The 27,500-nt window shown below is 37.3% G+C and overlaps 1 protein-coding gene and 1 long non-coding RNA gene across 4 annotated transcripts in view; both read left to right on the forward strand.

The window, feature by feature from the left end:
- LOC144965521 (uncharacterized) overlaps positions 1–20,873 on the forward strand; it is a 37,409-nt gene extending 16,536 nt beyond the window's left edge. For both annotated transcript variants that reach the window (XR_013644037.1, XR_013644038.1), the window contains one exon: positions 20,379–20,873. This is a non-coding gene — a long non-coding RNA (uncharacterized LOC144965521). The remainder of the gene's footprint in view (positions 1–20,378) is intronic.
- Positions 6,355–16,710, forward strand: LOC144965520 (uncharacterized). 2 transcript variants are annotated; one of them, XM_078900930.1, is made up of 4 exons: positions 6,355–6,742; positions 11,137–11,361; positions 12,542–12,634; positions 13,971–16,710. In XM_078900930.1, the coding sequence occupies exons 3-4, from the start codon at positions 12,544–12,546 to the stop codon at positions 14,180–14,182; spliced, it is 303 nt and encodes a 100-aa protein (XP_078757056.1). In that variant the 5' UTR covers positions 6,355–6,742; positions 11,137–11,361; positions 12,542–12,543; the 3' UTR covers positions 14,183–16,710. The 2 variants fall into 2 exon arrangements, with proteins under 2 accessions (XP_078757056.1, XP_078757057.1); XM_078900931.1 differs by lacking the exons at positions 6,355–6,742; positions 11,137–11,361 and having other exon boundaries at positions 12,527–12,634.
- Positions 20,874–27,500: the final 6,627 nt, after the last annotated feature.

The raw sequence follows: 27,500 nt of genomic DNA on the forward strand, positions 1-27,500 counted from the left end.
TTCAAAAGATCCCGTTTGCCTTCGTTTCATCCCATGTGTAGCAAGTGCCTCTGCCAGATGCGAGGTCATATATTTTTAAAATTGTACACACACAGCTTTCTCTTATAGTAAAGAGGGCCAACAAGGCCACAAGGAGCTTGCAAAACAGCTTGGAGATCTATTGTGCATACAAATTTTGAAGAATCTGTCCTTTGCTTCTTGTTTGTCCTTTTTTTTCTCCCCCCGAGGCCTTTTTCTTTTTTTATGTGGGTTGCTTTGTTTGTCTTTTTCGGTCCCAGCCAGACTGATTTCATTGTGAAACCCTACAAATTAGGAATGATCTTTTTTGGGGGGTTGGAAGGACAGGTTAAATTTGGGGGTGTAAAACATGCGCTTCGTTTTTTTTAAAAGATTTTCCACATGTTAGTTACCCAAAATCATAATTTCTAACAATTACATAAATTTAAAACCCCCTTTTTCCCTTTTTAAATTGATAATAAAAATATTTATTTTTAAATTTTAATTTTTTAATTTTTTTTTTTCCATTTTTTTTCCCATATAGTGATTTGAGATTTTTTTTAGGGCTGACGACTAATTTCCCCCCACAGAAAGAGACCCCAGAAAAAACCTTTTGAACTCCTTTGAACCGTTAACTGTAAGAAAAATCCCCGAGACTTCCTCGGATTTTTTGTTTTTAAGGTATTGTCACAACTTTGGCATAGGTGTCCTTTTTCTCTCACTTTAGGACACAAAATCTTTTGGTAAAAGGGTTAAGGAGAAAAAGGTTTGAAAAGTTCCTCTTTGTTTCCCTATTGTTAATCCGAATTTGACTTTGAAAGTTACATTCGACATTTGTTTTGGGACAAACTTTTCCACTTCGATGGTTTTTCCTTGCCTTGTAGATGAAGTTTTTTCCTAACTTCTTTTTCCCATGCAAAGGGTTTTGCTAGTCTTTTTGAACATTTTTTTTTGGGGTGGTGAGTTAAAAAACCCCTGTTCCGGGTGAAAAGAAAATACAGTTCAACCTTGTCGTTTGATTGAATTATTACAATATTACCCTTTTGGAAAAAATGTTCACCGAAGTCGGATTTCCGTATCAGTTCTTGTTTTGTTTTGCCCGAAATGGAGGTCATGCGTTTGAACTGACAATGTCATACACGCATCATAGTGCTGCGGATGGTTGTCAAAGTATGCCAGAAGTATAGCATCGTTGTTTTTCTGGCTAGGCAGAATGTTGTCCATGCTTGGTAGGATGTTAATGAATGATTTAAGAGGATTGCTGGAATAAATCCTGACTTCCCTCCTCGACCAGTCTGCAAGAACCCGAGGCATTAAATCACCAATATCATTACACCACACTCCTGTCCCTCGAAGCTCATGGACCATGAGGAAGAAACATAGGAATCTGTCACTCTCATCTTGTCCATCTTCCGCAGAGATGTAAGGTAAATAAAATGTGCAATTCTTGTCAAGAAAATCACACAACAACTGCCTTAGCTCAGATGCACTGATATCCAAAAATGTAGCAGCTGCTGTAAAAAAACAATTTCCATCTTTTTGTATTGATCTTCGTGTGAGACCATTGGCTGATAACAGATTATCAAGTCGGTGTTGATGAATCAGTCGTTCTCCTTCGATGTATGGACTGGCCATTTCAATTGCATTTGACGCTTCTGGCGGAGGTTGCATTTTGCCGATTGTATTGCATGTCTCCTTGTTACGTTTTTGACATAGTTTGCTTAAGGGCTCGTCATCAGAGTCATCAAAGTGAGCTTGTCGCTTCCTGCTCAAAGGCTCTTCATCTGAAGAGTTGTATTCATTGTCATTGGTGAAAGATTCTGCCATCTTTAGGTACATACTGCCGTCTTCCATTGTTGTCTGAAAATAAAGTAAGACACTTTTATTACCAATGCGTACAAATACTTTGCTATCTGAAGTGCATAAATACTTTGCTACAAAATATAAAATTTCCATTACATAGTTTTCAGCTTAACAAGGTGTCGGCAGTACTGGTTTATAACAATTTGGCGCACAGACAAAAGTAAAATTTGCTTATAAAAGTGGAACAATATACAAAATAGCCAATAATATTATCATGAACAGTTGTTGACATGTGATTAACTAGATTTTTGAAAAATTAAAAATATTGTTAATGATACAAATAGTTCAAATTGAATCAAATATGACAAATTCGTTGCCTTCCAATATTACTCTATGGTATTGCCTGAAAAAATGATGCTTTGTCAAAGTAGTGGAACTGTTATATAGTACAATCTCCTATAAATGTGATCGAAGTGTTTCACAAGCAGCAACAATGAACATGTTAGAAAAGACATCAAGCCTGTAATACGCTGTTACAGTTTTCTTTGGACAGAGAGACTCATTTTTCACCTGAGTACGATCAGAGAGAGGGAGAGAGAGAGAGAGAGAGAGAGAGAGAGAGAGTCTGAGTAAAGAGCCTTTTCCAAGGGTTCAATTTTGCACGGCTTCAAGCGGGAATTGTTCCTCGACCTCGGATCATAAGGCAAAGTCGCACAAGCAATGAATGCTGAAGTAACGCGTTTACAGTTTTTCTAGGATCAAAGTATGACAAGATGATAGATATAAAATAACAGCATAATGAAACAATAAATACGAAAAACTTACCTTTGAGAGAATAAAACAATTTCTTTGGTTAACAAAACGTGTTGCAAACTCTTGAAAATCCTGCTTGTATGGAACAAAGATGCTGTGACAAGATCAAGTGCTCATACTTATACACATTTGTCACGTGAAAACGCGGGAAAATAAGAAATTATTGTGTAGGTGTGCAGTCACAGTGGAGTAAATTGATGAGGGTGCAGCATTCTGGTAAGATGTCACCGGAAGTGCATTCTCATTAATAAACATTCAATTCCATGGGATCACCCACCTTAAAATATGCAAGGACAAATCCCTGCTAAGATAAAAGATTGTTACACTTGTCAAGTTTCATTGGTGGCCAAAGAAAAAAACGTCTCATAATCCAGAGCTTGACCCATCCCTTAAGTTGTGATGTCGTATTCTGTAATTGATACTGGCAGGAAGGGAATTTCGAGACTTGGAATAAGTGTTACCCAATTGTCATTCCCATCAATCTTGAACATTAAGGTCGAAATGTGTAGATTGTAACACACACACAGTATTGCATCAAAGTCCTTGTAGAATCTCACACAAGGCCACATTACGGTCTTTCGGTGCTTATAATTCTCATTTCCACCCCCATATTTTCACTGCTCTAAGACCGTAAAGTCAGTCAAGGCCATTGCGCTCGCCATTGTAACCACGGTGGCATAATTTTATGCCTGCCCAAACGCCTTATTGCTAGATACGGTTTTTGGGCAGTCAAATTTACCTCCGCATTTCCACCTTTTCGTCAGGCGGTAAAATAGTATTTACTGTGAAGGCTTTTGGGCAGTGACTGATAGGCACTGTTTATAGCGTCTTAAGTCTGTATTACACGCTACGGCTTTTGGGCAGTCACATTATCGGTCTAAAAACGTTACGGTGTTCGGGTTTTAATTAATAAAAATTAATTAATTAATATTTTTGCATATATTTTTTTGTAGAAATAAACCTTACTCCAAACCAAGCTGATTTATGTAAAAAACGAAAATTTGAAATTTTTGACGTTACGGCCTTTGCGCAGGCACCCCTCGAAATACACCACTGAATCGGCGTCATTTAGTTGTTCACTCTGAACTTTTCAAAATGAAAATAGACCTCATAAAAGCAAAGATATGAACTGACAAATGTTTGAGGTGGTGTATTAGCCTACAGATGCCCAGTGTCAGTGACCGTGCTGTAGCCTATTTTTATTTCATTTCATGATAGACCAAATACACCACTGAATCGGCGTCATTTAGTTGTTCACTTTGAATTTTTCATAATGAAAATAGACCTCATAAAAGCAAAGATATGGACTGACAAATGTTTGAGGTGGTGTATTAGCCTACAGTCTACAGTCCTAACAGATGCCCAGTGTCAGTGACCGTGCTATAGCCTATTTTTATTTCATTTCATTAGTGACAAAGAAAAAATATATGTACTTCTCTTATTTTCGCACTGTCACGGAGTGCTGCAATCTCGACATAATTGTATTTTCCAGGAGGGCTGCAGTTTCAGGGTTTGAAAAGTAAAAGTTTTTCTCTTGTTGAGCTCCATTTTCGTCAATGAATTTCAAAAGGAAATAGAATCTAAACAAAACGAAAGCGGATGTGGCGCTGATTAAATCTTTTGCGCCAGAAGAACCCAAACAGCAGCACAAAACAACCGATAGAGTCAAGGGCTAGGTCAGGACTTGCCACGCCCATTTCTAGGCTAAAGCCCAGCTAGTCCGAGACTAAATAATGCTCATTGAATCCGATTTTTTTTAGACACTTACTAAGCTTGGGCTAAAGACTAGCTAGTCATTTACTAGACTAGTAAATTACTATAGTCCGCGTTCATTAGAACGGGCCCAGTTGCGTAACCCACGCTGAATCTGACCAAAACTACGAAACAGTCTTTTTCTGAAGTCGATCGGATCACTATTAGGGGAGGGCATCCGGGTCACCAAAAGGTCATCGATGCTTTAGGTTTTGAGAAGTCAGGTCATCGACGACTGAGAACTTCCCGACCTCCACTTAGTTCTCGATGCTTTTCTCGTCTCGAGAATCTTGGTCGTCGATGCTTCTCGTATTGAGTCTCGAGACTATACTGCGCGAGCGACGCACGCGTTACTAACAATGTGTACTATCTGCATTGTTCACCCCTCTCTCGTCGCTCTAGTCATCGGTGCTTTCATTCAATACCTAGTCATTGGTATTGGGTATTGACGTTATATCATATTTTAAACAGCTAACAAAACACAAACGTCGTAAATAGATCAAAATGGTTATAGGTATCAATGTTTTATTATTATACAAAGTGAATTTATTTAATGTATTTTAAGTTTTAATACAAAAAAGCCATCCAAAGCTCAGTTGAAGTGCTACTTCTCGGGAATTCCCGACTTTTCCTTGGTCATCGAGTTCGGGAAGTTTTGAGTGTTGGTGGCCGATGACTTGAGGTATCATCGAGACTTCCGCTCGACACTAATCACTATAACTCGAGTTATTTTCTTTTGAAATCAATGCAATTTTTAAAGCTTAAGAACATAAAAACCCGTTGGGCGACATTATTTAAACTTCGGAGACATAAAATTCAAGTATTAAATATTTGAATGACACAAGATATGCAAGAATTAAACTTGACGCTCGACTTGTTTAACTCTCCGCAAAAAAACACGATTTTAGACTTACCGCTTAACTGAGCCGGCATTCAGTGGCTGTGACGTCACGCTTTAGCTGACCTTTGGACCCACGGTCGCTGCTGATTAAACACCACGCTCTACCTACCTCCTTTATTGGCTTATTATTGATATTAACTTTTTGTTTTCATAATGTTTTTTCATGTAAGAGCATTTTATTCTTTTATTTTCATTCTTATTTGTTTATTGAAGTAAAAGTACGAAAAAAAAAAATAATGGTTGCCATGGGAGTCGAACTTCCGCCATCTTTGTTTACGATTGAAACTAGTCTGTGTGGCCCCCATGGTAAATATTGAATAAATATCTGTACTGGAGTCCTAAAAGTGAAGAGCTGAGCCAAGACCCCCCATCCACACACACACACCCTCCCATCATCACCTTTGGTTTATTTGTTTTGGATTTTTTTTTAATGGGGAAGGGGGGGGGGGGCGGTCATGTCGTATGATGATGACCGTCCTTTTCTCGGTAAATTTTAACTTTCAACAGCCACTTTTGGTCCACCAGTCAGTCATTTAAAACATTTTAACGTTCGGTTTGTTTACAGTTCTTTGAGAGTCCCATTTATTTTATTTTTAAAAAAAATTAAAACGGATTTATCTACAGTCTGTTTAATTATAGTGTGTTGACTTCCTTCAAGCCCTCACTTTTCATACTTAGGCTTAGGCAACAAGGAATTGATCCAATATAGCCTATATCTTCTTCACTCCAAAATATTATTCCTTTTCATATTTTGCTTAATTTAACTTTGTTTTGATTCAGATGAATACTTTCAAATGTTTAAAGGATGTCAAGGAGAAGATTGCTGGGCCCGTTCTAATGAACGCGGACTAGCGCTTAGTCCCGGACTATCTTTGACTTTAGTAAATGACTAGAAAAAATCGGATTTAATGTGAGCTGACTAAGCTAGTCCCAGACTAAAATCACGTCACCTTCGGACTAAGTTTGGCCAAGATTTAGTCACTTGCTCGAGTCGGACTTGATCATTTAGTCTCTGACTAGTAACTAAGAAACGGCGTCAGGGTTGCTAGTTTGGCCTCCTGGGCCCGTTCTAATGAACGCGGACTAACTTTAGTAATTTACTAGTCTAGTAAATGACTAGCTAGTCTTTAGCCCAAGCTTAGTAAGTGTCTAAAAAAAATCGGATTCAATGAGCATTATTTAGTCTCGGACTAGCTGGGCTTTAGCCTAGAAATGGGCGTGGCTAGTCCTGACCTATCCCTTGACTCTATCGGTTATTTTGTGCTGCTGTTTGGGTTCTTCTGACGCAAAAGATTTAATCAGCGCTTCATCCGCTTTCGTTTTGTTTAGATTCTATTTCCTTTTGAAATTCATTGACGAAAATGGAGCTCAACAAGAGAAAAACTATAACTTTTCAAACCCTGAAACTGCAGCCCTCCTGGAAAATACAATTATGTCGAGATTGCAGCACTCCGTAACAGTGCGAAAAAAAGAGAAGTACATATATTTTTTCTTTGTCACTAATGAAATGAATAAAAATAAGCTATAGCACGGTCACTGACATTGGGCATCTGTAGGACTGTAGACTAATACACCACCTCAAACATTTGTCAGTCGATATCTTTGCTTTTATGAGGTCTATTTTCATTTTGAAAAGTTCAAAGTGAACAACTAAATGACGCCGATTCAGTGGTGTATTTGGTTTATCTTCATGTGAATAAATATTTTACTATTGACTTTTCCAAAATTCCAATCGGTCATTCATTTGTATGTCGTGATCTATTTTTCCTTGATTTCAGCTGTCTCAGCTCTAAACTATACTTTTCTTTCTCAATAAATAATTCATTTTCTGTTTGCAATGTATTACAGAGATGATTTACCACATGTAAAAATTTCAAAGTTGTATCTGAAGCTGTTTCTGAATTATACTTGATTTTATGCATTGGGATGCTGTGCTTTCGTCACATTTTTTTCCCATTAAGCTATATAGAGATTTTCCTCCACATAAACGGTTATAACTTTTTAATCAGTTGAGATAGAGCGATACATTTTTCACTCTAGTTAATGTTTCACTCCCCTTTATTTTTCTACGCTAAATTAATAGGTACTACCGCAAACTCGGGGACCCAAAAATTTCCCCAATAATTTCTGGCCAAATTTTTTATATTTTTTACGCAAATTCGGGGACCCAAAAAATTGCTGGCCAAATCTTTTTTATTTTTTACGCAAACTCGGGGGCCCCAAATAATTTCTGGCCAAATTATTTTTTGGCCAAAATTTTTATTTTTTTAATTATTTTTTTTTAGATCTAATATCTTTTAACATATAAAATCTAGATCCAAATTATTTTTTGGCCAAAATTTTCATTTTTTTAATTAATTTTTTTTTAGATCTAATATCTTTTAAAATATAAAATCTAGATCCAAATTATTTTTTGGCCAAAATTTTTATTTTTTTAATTAATTTTTTTTTAGATCTAATATCTTTTAAAATATAAAATCTAGATCCAAATTATTTTTTGGCCAAAATTTTTATTTTTTTAATTAATTTTTTTTGAGATCTAATATCTTTTAAAATATAAAATCTAGATCCAAATTATTTTTTGGCCAAAATTTTTATTTTTTTAATTAATTTTTTTTTAGATCTAATATCTTTTAAAATATAAAATTTAGATCGCTTCCAGATCTAAATATATCTATTTCTAGATTCATAGTAGATAATTAGATCTGGACTGGATTTTGTTTTGTTTTGTTGGTTTTATTTTTCATATACTAGTAGTAAACAGTATTTATAACTCACCCTATACTGGATACCACTGCGAAAGATGGAGAATAATATGTCGAAGGGCTTCTTGGTGAGTCTTCCCGTATAGCTCCCTCCACATAAATTCATCCAAATGAGATTCCAGTTGACTACTGTGGACACCCAGCATAGATTTGAACCTGCGTTTGCAGTTCTTCCAATAGCACTCAATAGTGTTGGTGCATGCGCCTGTCTGGGGTCAACAAAGTTAGCTGTGTGGTTCACCACCAGGTGTTGATATGGAGGTTGGACTGGGAGGTTGGCTATCCCGTTGTATGCAGCCCAGCCGTCACTGTGTATAGTGGAACCAGGGGCGATGTGCTCCTGAATAAGTGGCAACAGTCTAGCCGCTGATCTGTCGTTATCCACGACCACTAAAAATCCCTGTCCCGTCTCCCTACACACACCACCAAACACCCACCGTTGCTCAGCAACTCGGCCCACGTTGCTTTTTCTTTTGGCCACTAGACTTTCGTCGATCTCGACTGTGAGGCCTGGACCACCTATTTGGTACGGGTTGTTCAAAAGCCACCACGAACAAATGTCTCGAAAAAAACCATACCACTGTAAAACAATTTTCACTCACTCCAGTGAGCCCTGTACTGTTTAGAATCGGCTCCTTGAAAGCCCACAAAAGGAGCAGCTCAACAATTTTCCTCAGAGGAAGACACTGATGTTCAAAGAACGATCCTCTCCTTAAGGGAACTTTGACACTCTTGTGGGTAGGGCAACGCCAGTACCTGTTGTCACTTGTGGCACTTTTCTTTATAAGAGTGGTGACTCGGTTGCAAGTCGCACAAATTGGTGGATTTCTTGTTAATAACCCGTTAGTCTGGAGAAAGAGAATAGCGTCTTCTTCTGTCCTCGCATGAGCATATAATAATTGTAACGCCATTACGAGAATCGAAATGCCGCGGCGCGAAAAACACAAACACACCAGACAAAAAAAAAAAACGGCAAAAAACCCCACGTTAAATCCAAATGATTGAACACGTCAAAAAATGTTTTACTGTTTTTATTACCCATTTTCAAATATACGTTTATTTGTTCAAAAACGTATAAAAACATTAGACATTAAATTCGCATATAATACATATTATGTTCATGTACATACATAATAATAATAAAACACATAATTTTGTAGAAAATGCTGGTCACGAAAAAAAGAAAATGCCAATCTGGCATACAACGATGAGAATCGAAATGCCGCGGCGTGAAAAACACAAACACACCAGACAAAAAAAAAAACGGCAAAGAACCCCACGTGAAATCCAAATGATTGAATACGTCAAAAAATGTTTTACTGTTTTTATTACCCATTTTCAAATATACGTTTATTTGTTCAAAAACGGGTTCAAAACGTATAAAAACATTATACATTAAATTCGCACATAATAATAAAACACATAAAAAAGAAAATGCCAGTCTGGCATACAACGATAAGCAACATCCGGTGTCATCATTCCAGGCGGCAGACCGTATCTAGGGTAAACTAAGCAAGAGAGACTCGGGTCCCCGAGTTTGCGGTAGTACCAAATTAATACCCATAGCCACTATTTTGAAAAATTCTTGCAAGTGCCTACTGTAGGTCCCTGTCACTCACAATGTTGCTTTGTATTTGTATACCTCGTGTTTATCTACTTCCTATCTCCCTGCTCTGCTCTCTGATCCACCCTTTTACTACTTGGCAAGAACAGGCAAGGTGGCAACCCGGTCTCGGGGTTTCTAAAAAAAAAAAAAGACAATTAATGAAAAAGACAAAAAAAAACAGGTTGGCATGTTCAATGAAAATTTTAAAGCATCATAATAGCCGACATGGCACCCATAATTTATCAATAAACAATATAAATAGATGTACTGTAGTGCGGAGGTTAGGCAATAAATTTCACCCTTCCTCTTTGCCCCTACTAAGTGGGGCTTTGTTGTCTTGTAGTATGACACTTGCATTTGGACCCGTAGGCCCAAGATTCAAGTCCCTCCCTGAGTGGTTCAAAGTCGAGTCATTGGAAAAGGCTCCTTATTGAGTAATTGGCCATTAAAAGTAATGACTCTGTCGGGGAAAAGTTGTGATATTGCGGTGTTGCTATTGGCTTGGAGCCCCTTACAGAGCTTTGAGCATGTTTAGCAGTATACAATCTAGCATCTGTGTCAGTTGCCACAAAAAATGACAAAAGTTTTAAGCTTTCAACTCACTTGAATATTTAGAACAAGTCAACCAGAAAAATTCGAAATGAAGTGGAAGTGAAAATAAACTTCTTTCTAAAAGTAAAAGGTTGTTTTTTTTTCTTTTTAAAAAAAATTCCCAAGCGGTGTCTTTATTTATTCTTTTTTTTTTTTTTTCAGTGCAAAAAATAACAGAAAATCGCTAATGCGTCAAAAGTTATAACCGCAACAAACGTAAATGCTAGGATAATGCTCTTTATATATGCTCAATTTTTATTTTTTTTGTCTTTTAGAAAATATTTTTAAAAACTAATTATAAATGAAATTCTACCACAACATTATCATATTAAAACAATTGTGAAATTTTGAAAAATTAGGAGACTAATTTAATGCTGTACTGGTTTAGGGCAAGCCGTTTACAGGTTTGGGGCATGAGCATACATATTTGGGGTGAGGGGGTTTGGTATCTATTTTCGGTTTTTAAGCAAGGTTAACTGATAATACCTCATATGTATTTACATCAAACTAACAAAAGATGTCAAATAATTGCAGTTAGAGCTGTTGGAATCTGAGGTATAGAAAAGCATACAGATTTAGGGCGACCTACCCGAGTACATTTGATAAGCAAGGAATAAATCTTCACCCTCTCCAGTCAGACCCTACAAATATTTAATGATAAAATGCCAATTTAAGAGGTATGACTGATAATAATCTACACTCAAAAGCATGACATTTTTTATGCAAATAATTTAAAGGATACAGACTAATTATACGAGTAAAGTTTGCTACAACCATAATAATAAATAAAGATTTTATGGCAACAAAAAGCAATCAATAGAACTGATTCCAGTGCAAAATGAATGTCCTCATCAATCTCATTACATAATCGTTGATTTACATATTTTTTTCTCCTTTTTCATTTTCAGGTTTGGGAAAAGATCAGAATGAGAATCAATGCGGAATTCTCAAAAACCGTTCGGTGATGGAGCTAAAAAAAATAATTCAAGGACACGAAAAGAATAGTCCAAAGTCATGTTGATTATGTAAAGCAGACTGGAGGGGGAAACCAGGACCCTCTTCAATCTTTACTGAACAAGTACCGGTACTCGTCATTATTGGCGAGTGTAGTAACATTGTTGATGGTATTCAAGGTAAATTTCTGCAATTATAATAGTTCCATATATTGTTCTGTATACAAATGTAAAAGGCTGTCATCTAGGCATTCCATGAATAAAGTAGTAGTAGTAGCATATGGCTACACCTCCAAATTTATTTCGTCAACCCAGCTTCTAAAGTCTTCCTCCACCCTAAGGACGGTTTCATAGCCACCTTCAAGTTTAGTGACTGAACAGTGGAGGACGATGTGATCGCTGGTCTCTGGGGCTGCCAGACATGAATACAGATAGTACCTTACAATATTTTAAACAAGTAATTTGTACTATGTATGCATGCATCTTTTGTGATCGTCTAATATTGACATCCTTACAATTGCCTATGCACTGATTCATTTTTCTCTAACATAACTATCCTCTTTTGGTAGTTAAGTCTCAAAAGTGTATCACCTCTATTGCATATCTAACAACTGCCTCTGGGACACGTTTCCTCTTGATTTTTTATCAATTTTAAAAACATTAAAAGAATAAATGAAGGCTGAAGTCGAGTATCAAAACAAGATTATTCACATTTAATAATTCAATGGTAGTTAAAATCTTGAAATTTACTTTACACCATCAATCCTGAAGTAGCTGACAAAATTATATGAATATTTCAAATTTGAAATAAGTGATGGAGCAAGAGCTTTTGTGTCATAAGGGATTGCCATGTATTTTTTATCACAAATCGTCAAAGTGGCATCATGCAACATTGTATTGAAATTCCACTTTGGAGTTGGGTCCTGTAAAGATTTATTTTGTTTCATTTAGTGTTTTATTTAGGGCAAGCCAATGGCACAGCGAGTTATCATGCTTGCATATGAATCAAAGTGTCATGGGTTCAATTCCCAGCAGATTTGTTATTTCTGGGATTCACGGGTCTCAAGATCAGAAGATAAGATTACACTTGGATGCATTTCATGGTTAAAAAAAAAAAAAGAGCCAGAGACCGGTAATTATATGATGCAAATTTTACATTAAAAATCAATTGATATCGTATCATATTAAAATTGATATAAATAGAATTAAAATCATTATAATTTCATAACAATTCACCTTTAAAAAAAAACACCACTGTGTTCCTCCTCATTAAGTTTGTAATGGGTAATCTGGACTTGGAAGTGCAACTTGTGAATTCTATACTTCATTAATTCAAATTTATCAACAATTTTCTTTACAGTAATGGGCACTGAGAGTTTGGTTCCGAATCCCAGTCCAGCCAGAAATATTATTGACATATCTGACTGTAATCTTGGAGATTACACCATAATCAGTAAGCATAATTCTTTGCTACAAAGTCATTAAATTATTAATAAAATTTCACCCGAAAGACTAAAGAAAAAATTTTTAAAATGAGCTTTTGTATATAGCAATAAACACAAAACGTGCTCAAAGCGCTTTACAAGGGGTCCCTGACCAACAGCAACATTTAGAACGGGACATGACGTCTGTTAGGCGATATTACAATTTTTCGGACAGAGACAACACTGTTAACGGCCAGGTACTCATTTTACACCTGAGTACGGTGAGAGAATGTGAGTAAAGAGTCTTTTCCAAGGACTCAACTATGCGCCGAGCGAGGCTCAGGGCCAGGACCTTCCGATACGAAAACGAGTGTCATACCACAAGACCACATAGCCACTAACAGTGTATTTAACATTGACAACAGTACTGAAAGGACTATCACGGCTAACAAGTTGGTCAAAATGGGGGACATTGAAGTGACAGTGGGACCACGAAGAATAACATAAGTGTGGTTGTGTGATTTTGTTTAATCAACATTCTTTATTTGTTTGTTTTTAATGGTTTTACGGCGCTTGCAACACATTAAGGTCATATCAGTGCCAGTAAAAAGGAAGAAAATGGATAGCAAAATGTTCTAGAATTATAAATCCTCTTCTGTTTTTAATTGCTTGCGACATATTTAGGTCATTTCAGCACCAGTAAAAAGGATGCAAATGGATAGTCATGCAATTCTAGATTAACAATTCAAAGCACTAATAAGTAAAACAAAAAGGGAATGGTTCTTATATGGAATGGATGTAGATTCCAAGAGCATGCCATCGGTGTACTTAGTTTGAAGTCACCTAAAAGTGTCGTCCAGGCACAAGCACAGGTCCCCATTAAGAGGAACCCACTCAAATGCTTCCTTATCACATATTACATATGTAAAAAAAAATACTGGTTCCCCCTGAGAGAAAAATACTCAAACAAAAAGATGATTTACAAGGAAATAAAACAAAAATGCATACTGTTGCTGAGTCCATTGTTTTCTCAAATATATTTATATTAACACTTTTAAGCACTGACAAACAGTTTATAAGGATTTGTTTAAAAAGTGGGATGTAGTTCTAAAATCATCTTAATTAAATGGCCAGCATTTCATGTTGCTTAAGGAGATAACATTGTTCAAAAGTTTTTATCATTCCAAATTCTGACTTTGACCTGAAGACTATGTGGGATCAGAGAAGTTTCAAAATGAAATGACGTTTTTGATTTCAGCACCACTTGATTTCATAATGTGGCCAGTTTCATAATTCACAGATATAAATGTTGTTTTGTTTCAATGCAGTGAAAAAGATGTTCTAAATATTATTTTTCCTCCACAGCTTCAACACTAGCCAGACAGATGGATATGAATGAGATTAATGAAATCAGTTTTGTTGATTGCTCTGTGGTGGAGTCAGTAGTTGTAGTAGATGATTTGTCAAATCACTTTCAAGAGGAGACAACAGAAACTCTTCCCCATACACCAGAGGAGTGGAATGCCTCAGATGGCATCAGCCAAAAATTACGACAAGCTGGCCCCAAGAGGAGATGACAGATCACTGACAATCCATTAGTGGATCAATGGCTGCAGTCGGAAATACTCCATTATAAAAAAAACCCAACTCCATTGTTGAACAAAATACCATAAAAATTGAATACATGAAATTTAAGATGAGGCATCTTAATTATGACACTACTTATAATTAAATTACTCTTTTTATATGTTTTGATATTATAGCTGTCATCTGCATTTTTTGCCAAATTGGGACCTAAAATTTGCCAAAAAAAAAACCCCAAAATTTGCCAAGAAATTTGCCAAAAAGACCAACATTTGCCAAAAAATTTGCCGAGGAGAACTAAGCGTTTCAGTATAAATTAACACGCGATACAGAAAACAAAAATTTATAAAAGACAATTTATTACATTTAAGGAGGCTACATTTATTAATTTACACAATGTAAAGCGATTTATGCGCCCAAACTTTTAGACAATCACACACACACAAAAAACGTACACTTTGAGTCAGACTCATCAAAGGCCTAGTTTTCTTTTACTACTCAAAAAAAGAGGCATCGATAAACTTATTGTAGTAAAGGAAAACTAGTCCTTTGATGTTGTTTTCTGTGAGTCTACGCCTTCTGGAAGACAAGACAAGATTGTAAAGAGAAAAACTTCGCTCAGCATCAGCTGACGAGCATGTTGAGAAGGCATATCGGGACGCCAATGCAGCGAGAGCTAGAACATAATCTGCCACAGACTTCCAAAATAGGGTCAGATGTATAATTCCAGTATCAGACTCTTTCACAGCACTGGGCCCCAGTTTCTCAATATACCTCGTGAACTCATGCTGAGGAATATCACAAAAATTTGGAATTGCAGTGTATGCAGATACACTGCGAGCATGAGATCATTATCCGTAGAGAGTAGCTTCCCTTGGTTTGGGCCCTGGCAAAGCTGCAACATTTCTCAAGTTTCGCACTTTCTTTTTCGTTATTTTGTTTTCGCTTCTTTTTTTTTTCCCAAAATTTGCCACGCGATTTGCCAATTTTCCCAAAATTTGCCACGATTTGCCAATTTTGGGAAATTTGCGGATTGCCCTGATTTGCGGCCGCAAAAAATGCAGATGACAGTTATAGGAAATTAATTCATGTATGAAAATCACAGCTGGGAGCGTTCACAAATGACGTCATCATTTAGTTTTTATCTATGACCCAATTGGTTTCTAATGTCTTGAATTTGAATATTAATTCAATCACATGTATTTTGAGTCAATTTTAAAAATGGTTTAAAGCAATCCATGGAGACATGTTGCAATACATTTGTCCATAGTGTAGAAAAAAATTGGCCTCATAGTATCTTAGAAAATCGCAGTTAAAACCTGTCTTATGAATTGCCTTAAACCATTTTTTTAAAATGGTTCTTGAGATTTTCTAATTGTTATTTAGAGGGGTTTTAGCCCTGTATTTATCTCAATCTGTACTTTTGATAGAGCTGATATGTTTTTGTTAAAATTTACTTAAAATCGCATGCATGCAGTGTTTAAGGCCTTTTTTTACTACAATCACTCCATTGTTCCTTATGTTATTGGTAGAACAAATCCTCTGGAATAAATACAGATTGTTATTTTGGCCTATTGTCACAAACTTGTACAGTGGCATGGCGATTTAAGACCCTTATCACAAATGTGACTTGGGACTATCCTGGGCTTTGGCTAAGCGGCTGGTATAATGATTTATACAAAAGGTCTTACAATATGTAATTGTCTTATGACAATAGGGCAGTTAAAATTTGATTGCTCAACTCAGGATTTTGATGACCTTAAAAAAAGAAAATTTTAATGCCCCTTTGTTTTCTGTTTGATAACCGACTCAGGCATGAGAATTCTTGTTCAGTTTTCCAATTTATATCAGACCCATTCCAGAAAAAATTACAGTGAATGCACTTTAATACTTCCTGCAAAACAGGTTTGTTTTTGTTTTTAAGGGTTTTACAGCACTTGCAACACATCAGCGCCAGTAAAAAGGAGTAAAATGGGATAGTCAAAGAGTACTAGATGCCTGATAGGCGACTTGTAGTTATATGATATAGAAATTTGTTTCCATATGACCAGCTGGAACAATAATTAAAACAGCGTGACATTTATGTAGCTCATCACAATAAGAATACTGCTCACAGTATACTTGCAGAGTGATGTACTACATTAATGATTATATTTATTTCCTGATTAGAGAGGTTCAAAGATATTTCTAAAAGCACTATTAATCAAAGTCAGCCTGGCTGCCTTGCCAGCAGCAAGACGTTCTGTTCAGATGCTCCTTCCTGAGTCCCAATAGGAGAAAAGTTATGATTGCTGTCATCATCATCATTACGGTTGTTTTCTTCCATGGGTAGGCCAGCATCAACAGCAAAGTTGTGGAGCCAAAAACACATAAATAACCTTGCAGGCTCTGTCAGGCGTCATTCTGAGCTCGTCATGGAGACAATTCCATCTTCTTTTAACCACTCCAATGACTCTGTTGAAATGACAATAATTGCTTGTACTTGTACATGTACACTTAAAACCAATTAAAGTTAAATGGACCCCTCTCTTCTCTCTCTCTCTCTCCTCTCCTCTCTCTCTCCTCCTTCTCTCTCTCTCCTCTCTCTCTCTCTCTCTCTCTCTCTCTCTCTCTCTCTCTCTCTCTCTCTCTCTCTCTCTTCTCTCTCTCTCTCTCTCTCTCTCTCTCTCTCTCTCTCTCTCTCTCTCCTTCTCTCTCTCTCTCTCTCTCTCTCTCCTCTCTCTCTCTCTCTCTCTCTCTCTCTCTCTCTCTCTCTCTCTCTCTCTCTCTCTCTCTCTCTCTCCTCTCTCTCTCTCTCTCTCTCTCTCTCTCTCTCTCTTCTCTCTCTCTCTTCTCCTCTCTCTCTCTCTCCTCTCTCTCTCTCTCTCTCTCTCTCTTCTCTCCTCTCTCCTCTTCTCTCTCTCTCCTCTCTCTCCCTCTCTCTCTCTCTCTCTCTCTCTTCTCTCCCTCTCCTCTCTCTCTCCTCTCTCTCTCTCTCTCTCTCTCTCTCTCTCTCTCTCTCTCTCCCCTCTCTCTCTCTCTCTCTCTCTCCTCTCTCTCTCTCTCCTCTCTCTCTCTCTCTCTCTCTCTCCTCTCTCTCTCTCTCTCTCTCTCTCTCTCTCTCTCTCTCTCTCCTCTCTCTCTCTCTCTCCTCTCTCTCTCTCTCTCTCTCTCTCTCTCTCTCTCTCTCTCTCTCTCTCTCTCTCTCTCTTCTCTCTCTCTCATCTCTCTCTCTCTTCTCTCTTCTCTCTTCTCTCTCTCTCTCTCTCTCTCTTCACTCTCCTCATACTTCTCTCTCTCCTCTCTTCTCCTCTCTCTCTCTCTCTCCTCTCTCTTCTGTTCTTTCTTTCTCTCTTTCATCTATATTTGGTATTTTTTTTAATGTATTTAAAATAAAGGGAAAAATTAAATGTTAATCTAGTTCTCAAACAAATAAAATGTAATGTTTATACTAGCATGACAATGATAGTATGATTACAACTATTTTTTTAGTTAATTTTCTTTTATTTTCATTGATCATTTGCAAATTGTATTGTTAAAGTGGATATAAAAATAAACCTGAAATATTAAATTTCAAAAATTATCAAAATGTTATTGTTTCCTGGAGGGTGGGATTATATGATTGGTAAAACTCACCTTTCAATCGTGCATTTTGTGATATGATGGGCGGTGTTAAATGCCTCTTCTCCTCTATTTTGGGGGTTTTGGTATTGGGGTCATTAGCCAATTTCTTAACATATAACGACTGTCTCCAAGGATCACACCATCCAAAGCCCTGCGATGTGGATCCTCAAATGCAAAGAATAGCCCAGATTTCCTAAAAAAATTGCATCATGCACTGAACCAGGCCACTTAGGAACCAAGTTTGTAACTTATAAAATTGCATCAGAGACGACCTAAAAATGGGAGAAGGAAAATTTTGCATCTATAATAAAACCTGCAATAAAATCTAAATCAGGAAGTGTAGTCAACTTACGTACAGTACAGCTCACGCACAATGGCCTCTTATAAAATAATAAAATTCCTTTTATTCATCCCATAGGAGAAATGTGTCTCAGGGTCTGTTCCAAGGGAAGAATGGAATAACCCAGGCGTCAGGGAATGGAGATGGGATGAGGGTGGGGGAGTAATAGTCATTGGGTGACCTTTTAACAACCATGTACTTTGTGTAACATACCATGACGACTCAACAAAAGGCTAGTGGGTGGGAGGCAAGTGACTGACTGATCAATATGTTGATAGTCCTATGCCTAATAAAGCGAATGATGTGTGACAACTGACTGATTGAGTAACTGTGCCTGATGAAAACTGATTGGGTAATGAGCTTTTATGTGAAGCCTGATGATGTCTTTTCTTATCACTGGGATGGTGCTTTACTATTACAAGTTTTGAAGAGCATTTAGTAGTGGTAGTGACTGCCAGTAGTGGGTTAGAATGGATGGAGGCAGAGGAGAGGGGAACAGAGGAATAAACCATTGCATTGTTCCAACTTGCCCTTTTTCTGATGTAATGGGTAGTGGGGGGGGGGGGGGGGGGGGGGGGGGAAGAGATAGTGATAGTCGGAGGGGTTGTGATTCTGTAGCTAAGTCTGTCAGATCTCATGAAAGTACTTTGTGATAGACTACCTTCCTATTCAAAGGGTAGCAAGCAATTGTTATTGTCTGTTTCATGCCATAAAAACTGGGATAAACCCTGGCTCCTTGGGCTTCATGCCTCTGAAGGACTGCTATTCATTAAATTATTTTTTTTTCATTTCAAATATTTAAAGATATTTAAACAGGTCTTTGATGCGAAGTTGGTCCCTCTAGCTCAATTATTAGGGTATTCCCTTAACATGCTAAGGGCAAAGTAGGTCCTGGTTTCCCCCTCCAGTCTGCTTTACATAATCAACATGACTTTGGACTATTCTTTTCGTGTCCTTGAATTTTTTTTTTAGCTCCATCACCGAACGGTTTTTGAGAATTCCGCATTGATTCTCATTCTGATCTTTTCCCAAACCTGAAAATGAAAAAGGAGAAAAAAATATGTAAATCAACGATAATGTAATGAGATTGTTGAGGACATTCATTTTGCACTGGAATCAGTTCTATTGATTGCTTTTTGTTGCCATAAAATCTTTATTTATTATTATGGTTGTAGCAAACTTTACTTGTATAATTAGTCTGTATCCTTTAAATTATTTGCATAAAAAATGTCATGCTTTTGAGTGTAGATTATTATCAGTCATACCTCTTAAATTGGCATTTTATCATTAAATATTTGTAGGGTCTGACTGGAGAGGGTGAAGATTTATTTCTTGCTTATCAAATGTACTCGGGTAGGTCGCCCTAAATCTGTATGCTTTTCTATACCTCAAATTCCAACAGCTCTAACTGCAATTATTTGACATCTTTTGTTAGTTTGATGTAAATACATATGAGGTATTATCAGTTAACCTTGCTTAAAAACCGAAAATAGATACCAAACCCCCTCACCCCAAATATGTATGCTCATGCCCCAAACCCGTAAACGGCTTGCCCTAAACCAGTACAGCATTAAATTAGTCTCCTAATTTTTCAAAATTTCATAATTTTTTAAAATATGATAATGTTGTGGTAGAATTTCATTTATAATTAGTTTTGGGAATTTTTTTTAAAAAGAAAAAAAACAACCTTTTACTTTAAGAAAGAAGTTTATTTTCACTTCCACTTCATTTCGAATTTTTCTGGTTGACTTGTTCTAAATATTCAAGTGAGTTGAAAGCTTAAAACTTTTGTCATTTTTTGTGGAAACTTACACAGATACTAGATTGTATACTGCTAAACATGCTCAAAGCTCTGTAAGGGGCTCCAAGCCAATAGCAACACCGCAATATCACAACTTTTCCCCGACAGAGTCATTACTTTTAATGGCCAATTACTCAATAAGGAGCCTTTTCCAATGACTCAACTTTGAACCACTCAGGGAGGGACTTGAATCTTGGGCCTACGGGTCCAAATGCAAGTGTCATACTACAAGACAACAAAGCCCCACTTAGTAGGGGCAAAGAGGAAGGGTGAAATTTATTGCCTAACCTCCGCACTACACTACATCTATTTATATTGTTTATTGATAAATTATGGGTGCCATGTCGGCTATTATGATGCTTTAAAATTTTCATTGAACATGCCAACCTGTTTTTTTTTTGGGTTTTTTTCATTAATTTTCTTTTTTTTTTTTTTTTTTTTTTAGAAACCCGAGACCGAGTTGCCACCTTGCCTGTTCTTGCCAAGTAGTAAAAGGGTGGATCAGAGAGCAGAGCAGGGAGATAGGAAGTAGATAAACACGAGGTATACAAATACAAAGCAACATTGTGAGTGACAGGGACCTACAGTAGGCACTTGCAAGAATTTTTCAAAATAGTGGCTATGGGTATTAATTTAGCGTAGAAAAATAAAGGGGAGTGAAACATTAACTAGAGTGAAAAAAGTATCGCTCTATCTCAACTGGTTAAAAAGTTATGACCGTTTATGTGATGGAAAATCTCATAGGAAAAAATGTGACCAAAGCACTGCATCCCAATGGATAATCAAGCATAATTCAGAAACAGCTTCAGATACAACTTTGAAATTTTTACATGTGGTAAATCAACATCTCTGTAATACATTGCAAACAGAAAATGAATTATTTATTGAGAAAGAAAAGTATAGTTTAGAGCGGAGACAGCTGAAATCAAGGAAAAATAGATCACGACATACAAATGAATGACATTTTGGAAAAGTCAATAATAAAATATTTATTCACATGAAGATAAACCAAATACACCACTGAATCGGCGTCATTTAGTTGTTCACTTTGAACTTTTCAAAATGAAAATAGACCTCATAAAAGCAAAGAGATGGACTGACAAATGTTTGAGGTGGTGTATTAGCCTACAGTCTACAGTCCTACAGATGCCCAGTGTCAGTGACCGTGATGTAGTCTATTTTTATTTCATTTCATGATAGACCAAATACACCACTGAATCGGCGTCATTTAGTTGTTCACTTTGAATTTTTCATAATGAAAATAGACCTCATAAAAGCAAAGATATGGACTGACAAATGTTTGAGGTGGTGTATTAGTCTACAGTCCTAAAGATGCCCAATGACCGTGCTATAGCCTGTTTTTATTTCATTTCATTAGTGACAAAGAAAAAATATATGTACTTCTCTTTTTTTCGCACTGTCACGGAGTGCTGCAATCTCGACATAATTGTATTTTCCAGGAGGGCTGCAGTTTCAGGGTTTGAAAAGTTATAGTTTTTCTCTTGTTAAGCTCCATTTTCGTCAATGAATTTCAAAAGGAAATAGAATCTAAACAAAACGAAAGCGGATGTAGCGCTGATTAAATCTTTTGCGTCAGAAGAACCCAAACAGCAGCACAAAATAACCGATAGAGTCAAGGGATAGGTCAGGACTAGCCACGCCCATTTCTAGGCTAAAGCCCAGCTCGTCCGAGACTAAATAATGCTCATTGAATCCGATTTTTTAGACACTTACTAAGGGAGCGTTCACATATTACGTCATCAAAAATTTGCCCTTTTTAGACCCCCCCCCCTCCCCCAAGTCATCACTTGTCATCATTGACCTGACCCCCCCCCCCCCCAACAGATGATGACGTCATCTAATTTAATAAAAACTAAAAGATAACTTTAATTTCACAATATTTATTATTCATTTTTCAAACCATAAACATTGATTATCAACGTTTGATAAAACACATTCAGACATTTTATTAATTTCAGAAACTGTTGATAATTTATGTTTTACGATACAATGGGGACATAAAATTTAAATTTGCAAAGATAAAATCTAACAAACATTATGTAAATTAGGCTACTTGGTGCAGGTGCTATTTAAAAAAATTCAGAAAGTGTAATTTAAAATAGTATAGGAGGCAAATTATTTTATAGCATATTAGTCTTTTAGTGGAATGAATTTCTGTTTCAATTTCCAAACATAAAATTAATTGATTCAAAAATTTTCTGCCTTGGACCTCTGGCAATGTACTATAAATAGTATCATCAATTTCATCTTCATCGTCATCACTTTCTCCCATTTGCTGTTCTTCTTGTATGCCGCATTTTCGTGAATGGTCTTTCATTGCTGTGATCGAGGAGTGATACAATGAACATTTAGGGCAGCCCACATTCCAATTTTTCTTGCAGATATGCTTGCTGCCTTTGCACGCCATTGGATGATCATGTTAGGGAGCGTTCACATATTACGTCATCAACTAGGGGGGAGGGGGGGTCTACCAAATGTTGACATGTGTTGACATGGGGGAGGGGGGGGGGGTCAGACCCAAGATGATGTCATCAAAACATAGGCAAATTAAGCCTATTTCAAAGTTTGTTCCTTTCAAAACAGCTAAAGATAAATTGCTATGATGAGTATTGCCCATCTCTCAAGAAACAAAATGGGAAAGGGGTATCACTTCTCAAAAGGCGAACTTGCCCTAAATGTTCATTGTATCACTCCTCGATCACAGCAATGAAAGACCATTCACGAAAATGCGGCATACATGAAGAACAGCAAATGGGAGAAAATGATGAAGATGAAGATGAAATTGATGATACTATTTATAGTACATTGCCAGAGGTCCAAGGCAGAAACATTTTTGAATCAATTAATTTTATGTTTGGAAATTGAAACAGAAATTCATTCCACTAAAAGACTAATATGCTATAAAATAATTTGCCTCCTATACTATTTTAAATTACACTTTCTGAATTTTTTTAAATAGCACCTGCACCAAGTAGCCTAATTTAAATAATGTTTGTTAGATTTTATCTTTGCAAATTTAAATTTTATGTCCCCATTGTATCGTAAAACATAAATTATCAACAGTTTCTGAAATTAATAAAATGTCTGAATGTGTTTTATCAAACGTTGATAATCAATGTTTATGGTTTGAAAAATGAATAATAAATATTGTGAAATTAAAGTTATCTTTTAGTTTTTATTAAATTAGATGACGTCATCATCTGTTGGGGGGGGGGGGGTCAGGTCAATGATGACAAGTGATGACTTGGGGGAGGGGGGGGGGGGTCTAAAAAGGGCAAATTTTTGATGACGTAATATGTGAACGCTCCCTTATCAGCTTTTTCTCTGTCCACAACTTTATTGTAGTGTTGGGTTATTTGATCGCTTTTACCCGATCGACGATCGAGTCAGCATCAGCGAGTCAGCGTCCGATCTCAATGCCGGAAGAGCGAGTCAGTAAAACGATCGAGTTACTAAAACGATCAGGCGGGTTGTGAGCTTGAGACGAGCTTGAGACGATCTTGACACGTGAGACGAGTTTGAGACGATCAGGATCCGAGCGAGCGGAGGGGTAACGAGTGTTTCGAATCATTTCAAATTCAAACGATCACAGTTTGCCATCCGATACCAATCGCCAACGTTTGCACACGGTAGTCTGTGGTTCTTCCACAGCCCTCACTCCTTGTCAGATGTTAGTGTGTCTGGGTGGCAGGGAAATTCGTATAGGTGTATCACGCGTGTGTGACAAGTCTTCATTAAACCTACTCAAGTTTGACTATCACACACACACACACACACACACACACACACACACACACACACACAAAGGCTATTTCTATGACACACACGCATCCAGGTCTAGTCATGACGTACCTATAGCCTAGTACTCTAGTCGGCCATGGGTCTAGTGCATTATAATGGTCTAGTGGTATGACACCCGCGATCGGATCGGAAAGTCCTGGGTTCGAGCCTCGCGCTCGGTGCATAGTTGAGTCTTTGGACAAGGCTCTTTACTCACATTCTCTCACCGTACTCAGGTGTAAAATGAGTACCTGGCCGTTGACAGCGTTGTCTTTGTCTGAAAAATTGTAATATCGCCTAACAGGCGGCATGTCCCGTCCTACATATTAAATGTTGCTGTTGACCAGGGACCCCTTTACAAAGCGCTTTGATCACATTTAGTGGATATTGTAAAGCTCAATTTTTTAAAGTAAAACATTAGCTTTGAATATGGAATGTTTCAATTTTAGATGCCTGTGTATTCTTTGTTAGTTCTCATCATCATCATCATCATCATCATCATCATCATCATCATCATCAGGGGCAGCGGTACGGTCTTTGGTTGGCACCTGAAAGGTACCGAGTTCGATCACCCGCCGCTGAGTGGTCTTGAGCAAGTCACCTTGCCCTAACTAAATTTGCGGCGCTGCACTGCGGCTGTCGCTTGGGTTATTCCAGGCTTCCCTTAGAATAGACCCGAAAGACGAATCTCCCTATGGGATGAATAAAGGGAATTATGTTTAATTTATTTATCATCACCATCATATCAGCGGGATCATCATCATCACCACCACCACCACCACCCTAATAATAATGAATAAAATAAATATCAACACATTTCAATGTAATAATCAATCTAAAATCAATCAGTGCTCCTAAAAGACCCCTTTGATTTCTTTGTCTAATTCGTTCCATACTTTTGGAGTCCCGACAAAGAAAGATTTTCAGCTAACTATAGTTTATATATGGGAACATTAATCAGTCGTTTATATTGGAATCGGAGTTGTCTAGCAGGTGTATTAGTTCAAAGCGCATTTCCAAGGATTTACCATGCTCAATGAATTTCACAATATTTTATTTAATTTATTCCTCCGGCACGCCATATCGACCATACATCCATTTCGTACAGTAGGTACCGATCGCTGTTTGGAGTCTTTTTGTATTAAAGCTCTTTACAATACCCGTCATTGCTTATAAGATAAGAATACATTCACATCTGAGTCAAGTGCCTTACACACGGACTTAACGTCTGGATCACAATTTTCAACAATCACTGTCACTCATTTGGCCATTGACAAGGCTTGATTTTGTGACAAGAGACACCGTACCACTGAGCGACCGAACAAATAATCACCATCTGCGCCATCGTCATCATCATCATCATCATCATCATTATCATCATCCTCATCACAGCCGTAACAGCCAGCAATACACAATCATCATCTTCGGGTCCGGTCTATCCGTGTGGGGGGTGGGGGTGGAACCTGCTAAAGTATTTCATTTTTTAAACAGAAACACGATAATCATCATCATCATCATCGTCATCCATTGTCGTCGGCATCGTTATCATCGTGTCCGGGCAATCCGTGTGTGCCTGGGTGTGGAACCTGCTAAATATTATTATTATCTACCTACCTAATAAAAACACACCATTCTTGTTCATTTATTTTTCAAATAATGAAATGAAAGGCACGACCTTTTCCCGCACACACAAGAGGCGATGACGACCAGTGACAAATTATGGGAGGTGGGGGCGGCCGACAACTTTTGGCGCGACATAAATATGAAATGTTAAGGTGACAGCGGGATGATGGTGGTGGGAAGGGGGGGGGGGGGGGGGGGGGGTCTCAACCCTTCACCATCAACAACTGTTTGATGGCGTGTGTGTGTGTGTGTGTGCGTGTGTGTGTGTGTGTGATGCGACGAACGATCATAATCAAGGCTGCCAGACAGCCAGATTTCTTCTTGCCCAAGTAGTCAAATAGACCCCAAATAGCCAAACACCACAAGCATTCTGACTCCCTTGAAAAACTCATTGGTTTTGATTAACAAAAGAATCGACTACAGTTGGATAAACGTATCTTTTCTTTTTTTTTTTTAAATAAAAGATTTTTTTAAAAAATGAATAATAATAGAAAAGCGTTTCTTAGTAACCAATTTTGAACTTGGCCATCTGGCAGCTCCCATCATAACCAGCTGCAGTCAAGCCAGCCACAGACATAAGAGAGGGAGGGGTATGTGAAGTTTCCTGTGGCAAACGAGATGCTCGTATTTTTTTTTTTTCAAACGAATCACTGCTCGATGACGTCACTGACTCGAAACCCGCTCGATTTTAGAGGACTCGATCGAAAACCCGCTCGATTTGATCGTTTCAAACTCGACCCAGCACTACTTTATTGGCCTTAAGCCCATTCCATAATGCTTGGGCCTTTGCCAATGCAAGTTGGCGCTTGTCATCAGGATGTGCCTTTAAATAGGCATCAACAAACTTTTCATAGAGATGTGTATTACTAATACTATTACTCATTCTTCAGATGAAAACTTCAAAATATATTTAATAAACTAGACACAACCAAATCAAATGATTGATGAAGAAAACTTTTCAGAATCAAAACTGAATGGTAGCAAGCAGTTTGAGCAGTTCAATCGGTTTTGATGATTCCATCATTTAATTAATTTTTCACCTTTTTGCTAATTTATTTGGAATGCCATTTTTGAAGCTCTTGCATTTAAATTTAATAAAATAGGCCTAATTTGCCTATGTTTTGATGACATCATCTTGGGTCTGACCCCCCCTCCCCATGTCAACACATGTCAACATTTGGTAGACCCCCCCTCCCCCCCCCCCCCCCCCCCCCCCCCCCTAGCTGATGACGTAATATGTGAACGCTCCCTAAGCATGGGCTAAAGACTAGCTAGTCATTTACTAGACTAGTAGTAAATTACTAAAGTTAGTCCGCGTTCATTAGAACGGGCCCTGCTATTGCTGAGTCTCAAGGTCAAACTCTCACGTACTCAGTAGTAGTTCATAAGTTATGCCTATTCATGACCACCAAAGGAAGAAAGAAGACAATAAAAGCAAAATCCAGTTTATAATGAAAGAATAGAATTTTACCTATATTTTGATTTATAATTCATCAAAATCCGTCCATTTTTGACGAAGTTACTTCTTCATAGGCAGTTGTTATTACTTGTGTTGTCATGAACTCGTCACAACTTTGCAATGGTAAAATTGGCCGTTTTGAACCCCGAAAAATATTCATTTAAAAATTCATAACTCTTGAACCAATTGAGATATATCTCAAAAGTTTAAAAAGCATTGGAATAAGCACAGCAAGCTGCTTCTGTTAATACCAATTTAAAGAAGTTTTTTATAATTTGAAATTTTCACTAAACTGCCTAATTAATCGTCCGATCTCAATGCCGGAAGAGCAAGTTGGTAAATCGAGCGGCCGGGTTGAGGAGCAGAGACGAGCTTGAGACTTAAGACTACTAATACTAGGTATGTGTCATCATCAGTAAGAGAGACTGGTCAGCAAGTTCAAAGAGGTGAGTTTCATTATTTGTGTCTTCTCATTAATATGTGGAATGTCGGTTGATAGTTATGTAACATCAAAAAGAAATGTTGATCGTCTCCACAAAATTCATCAAAGAATCGGAGTAGGAGGAGCTTATTTTCCTACCGTTATTACGCCGATTCCCGATTGCTGGGCAATACGATTTGTCATTTTATCAGCTACGTAATTAAAATAAATAAAAATTATGGTAAATTTTAATTGGTTGATTG

The sequence above is a fragment of the Berghia stephanieae genome, chromosome 2 (assembly GCF_034508935.2).
Source record: "Berghia stephanieae isolate SIO BIC M18660-M18661 chromosome 2, UCSD_Bste_1.3, whole genome shotgun sequence".
Lineage (NCBI taxonomy): Eukaryota > Metazoa > Mollusca > Gastropoda > Nudibranchia > Aeolidiidae > Berghia > Berghia stephanieae.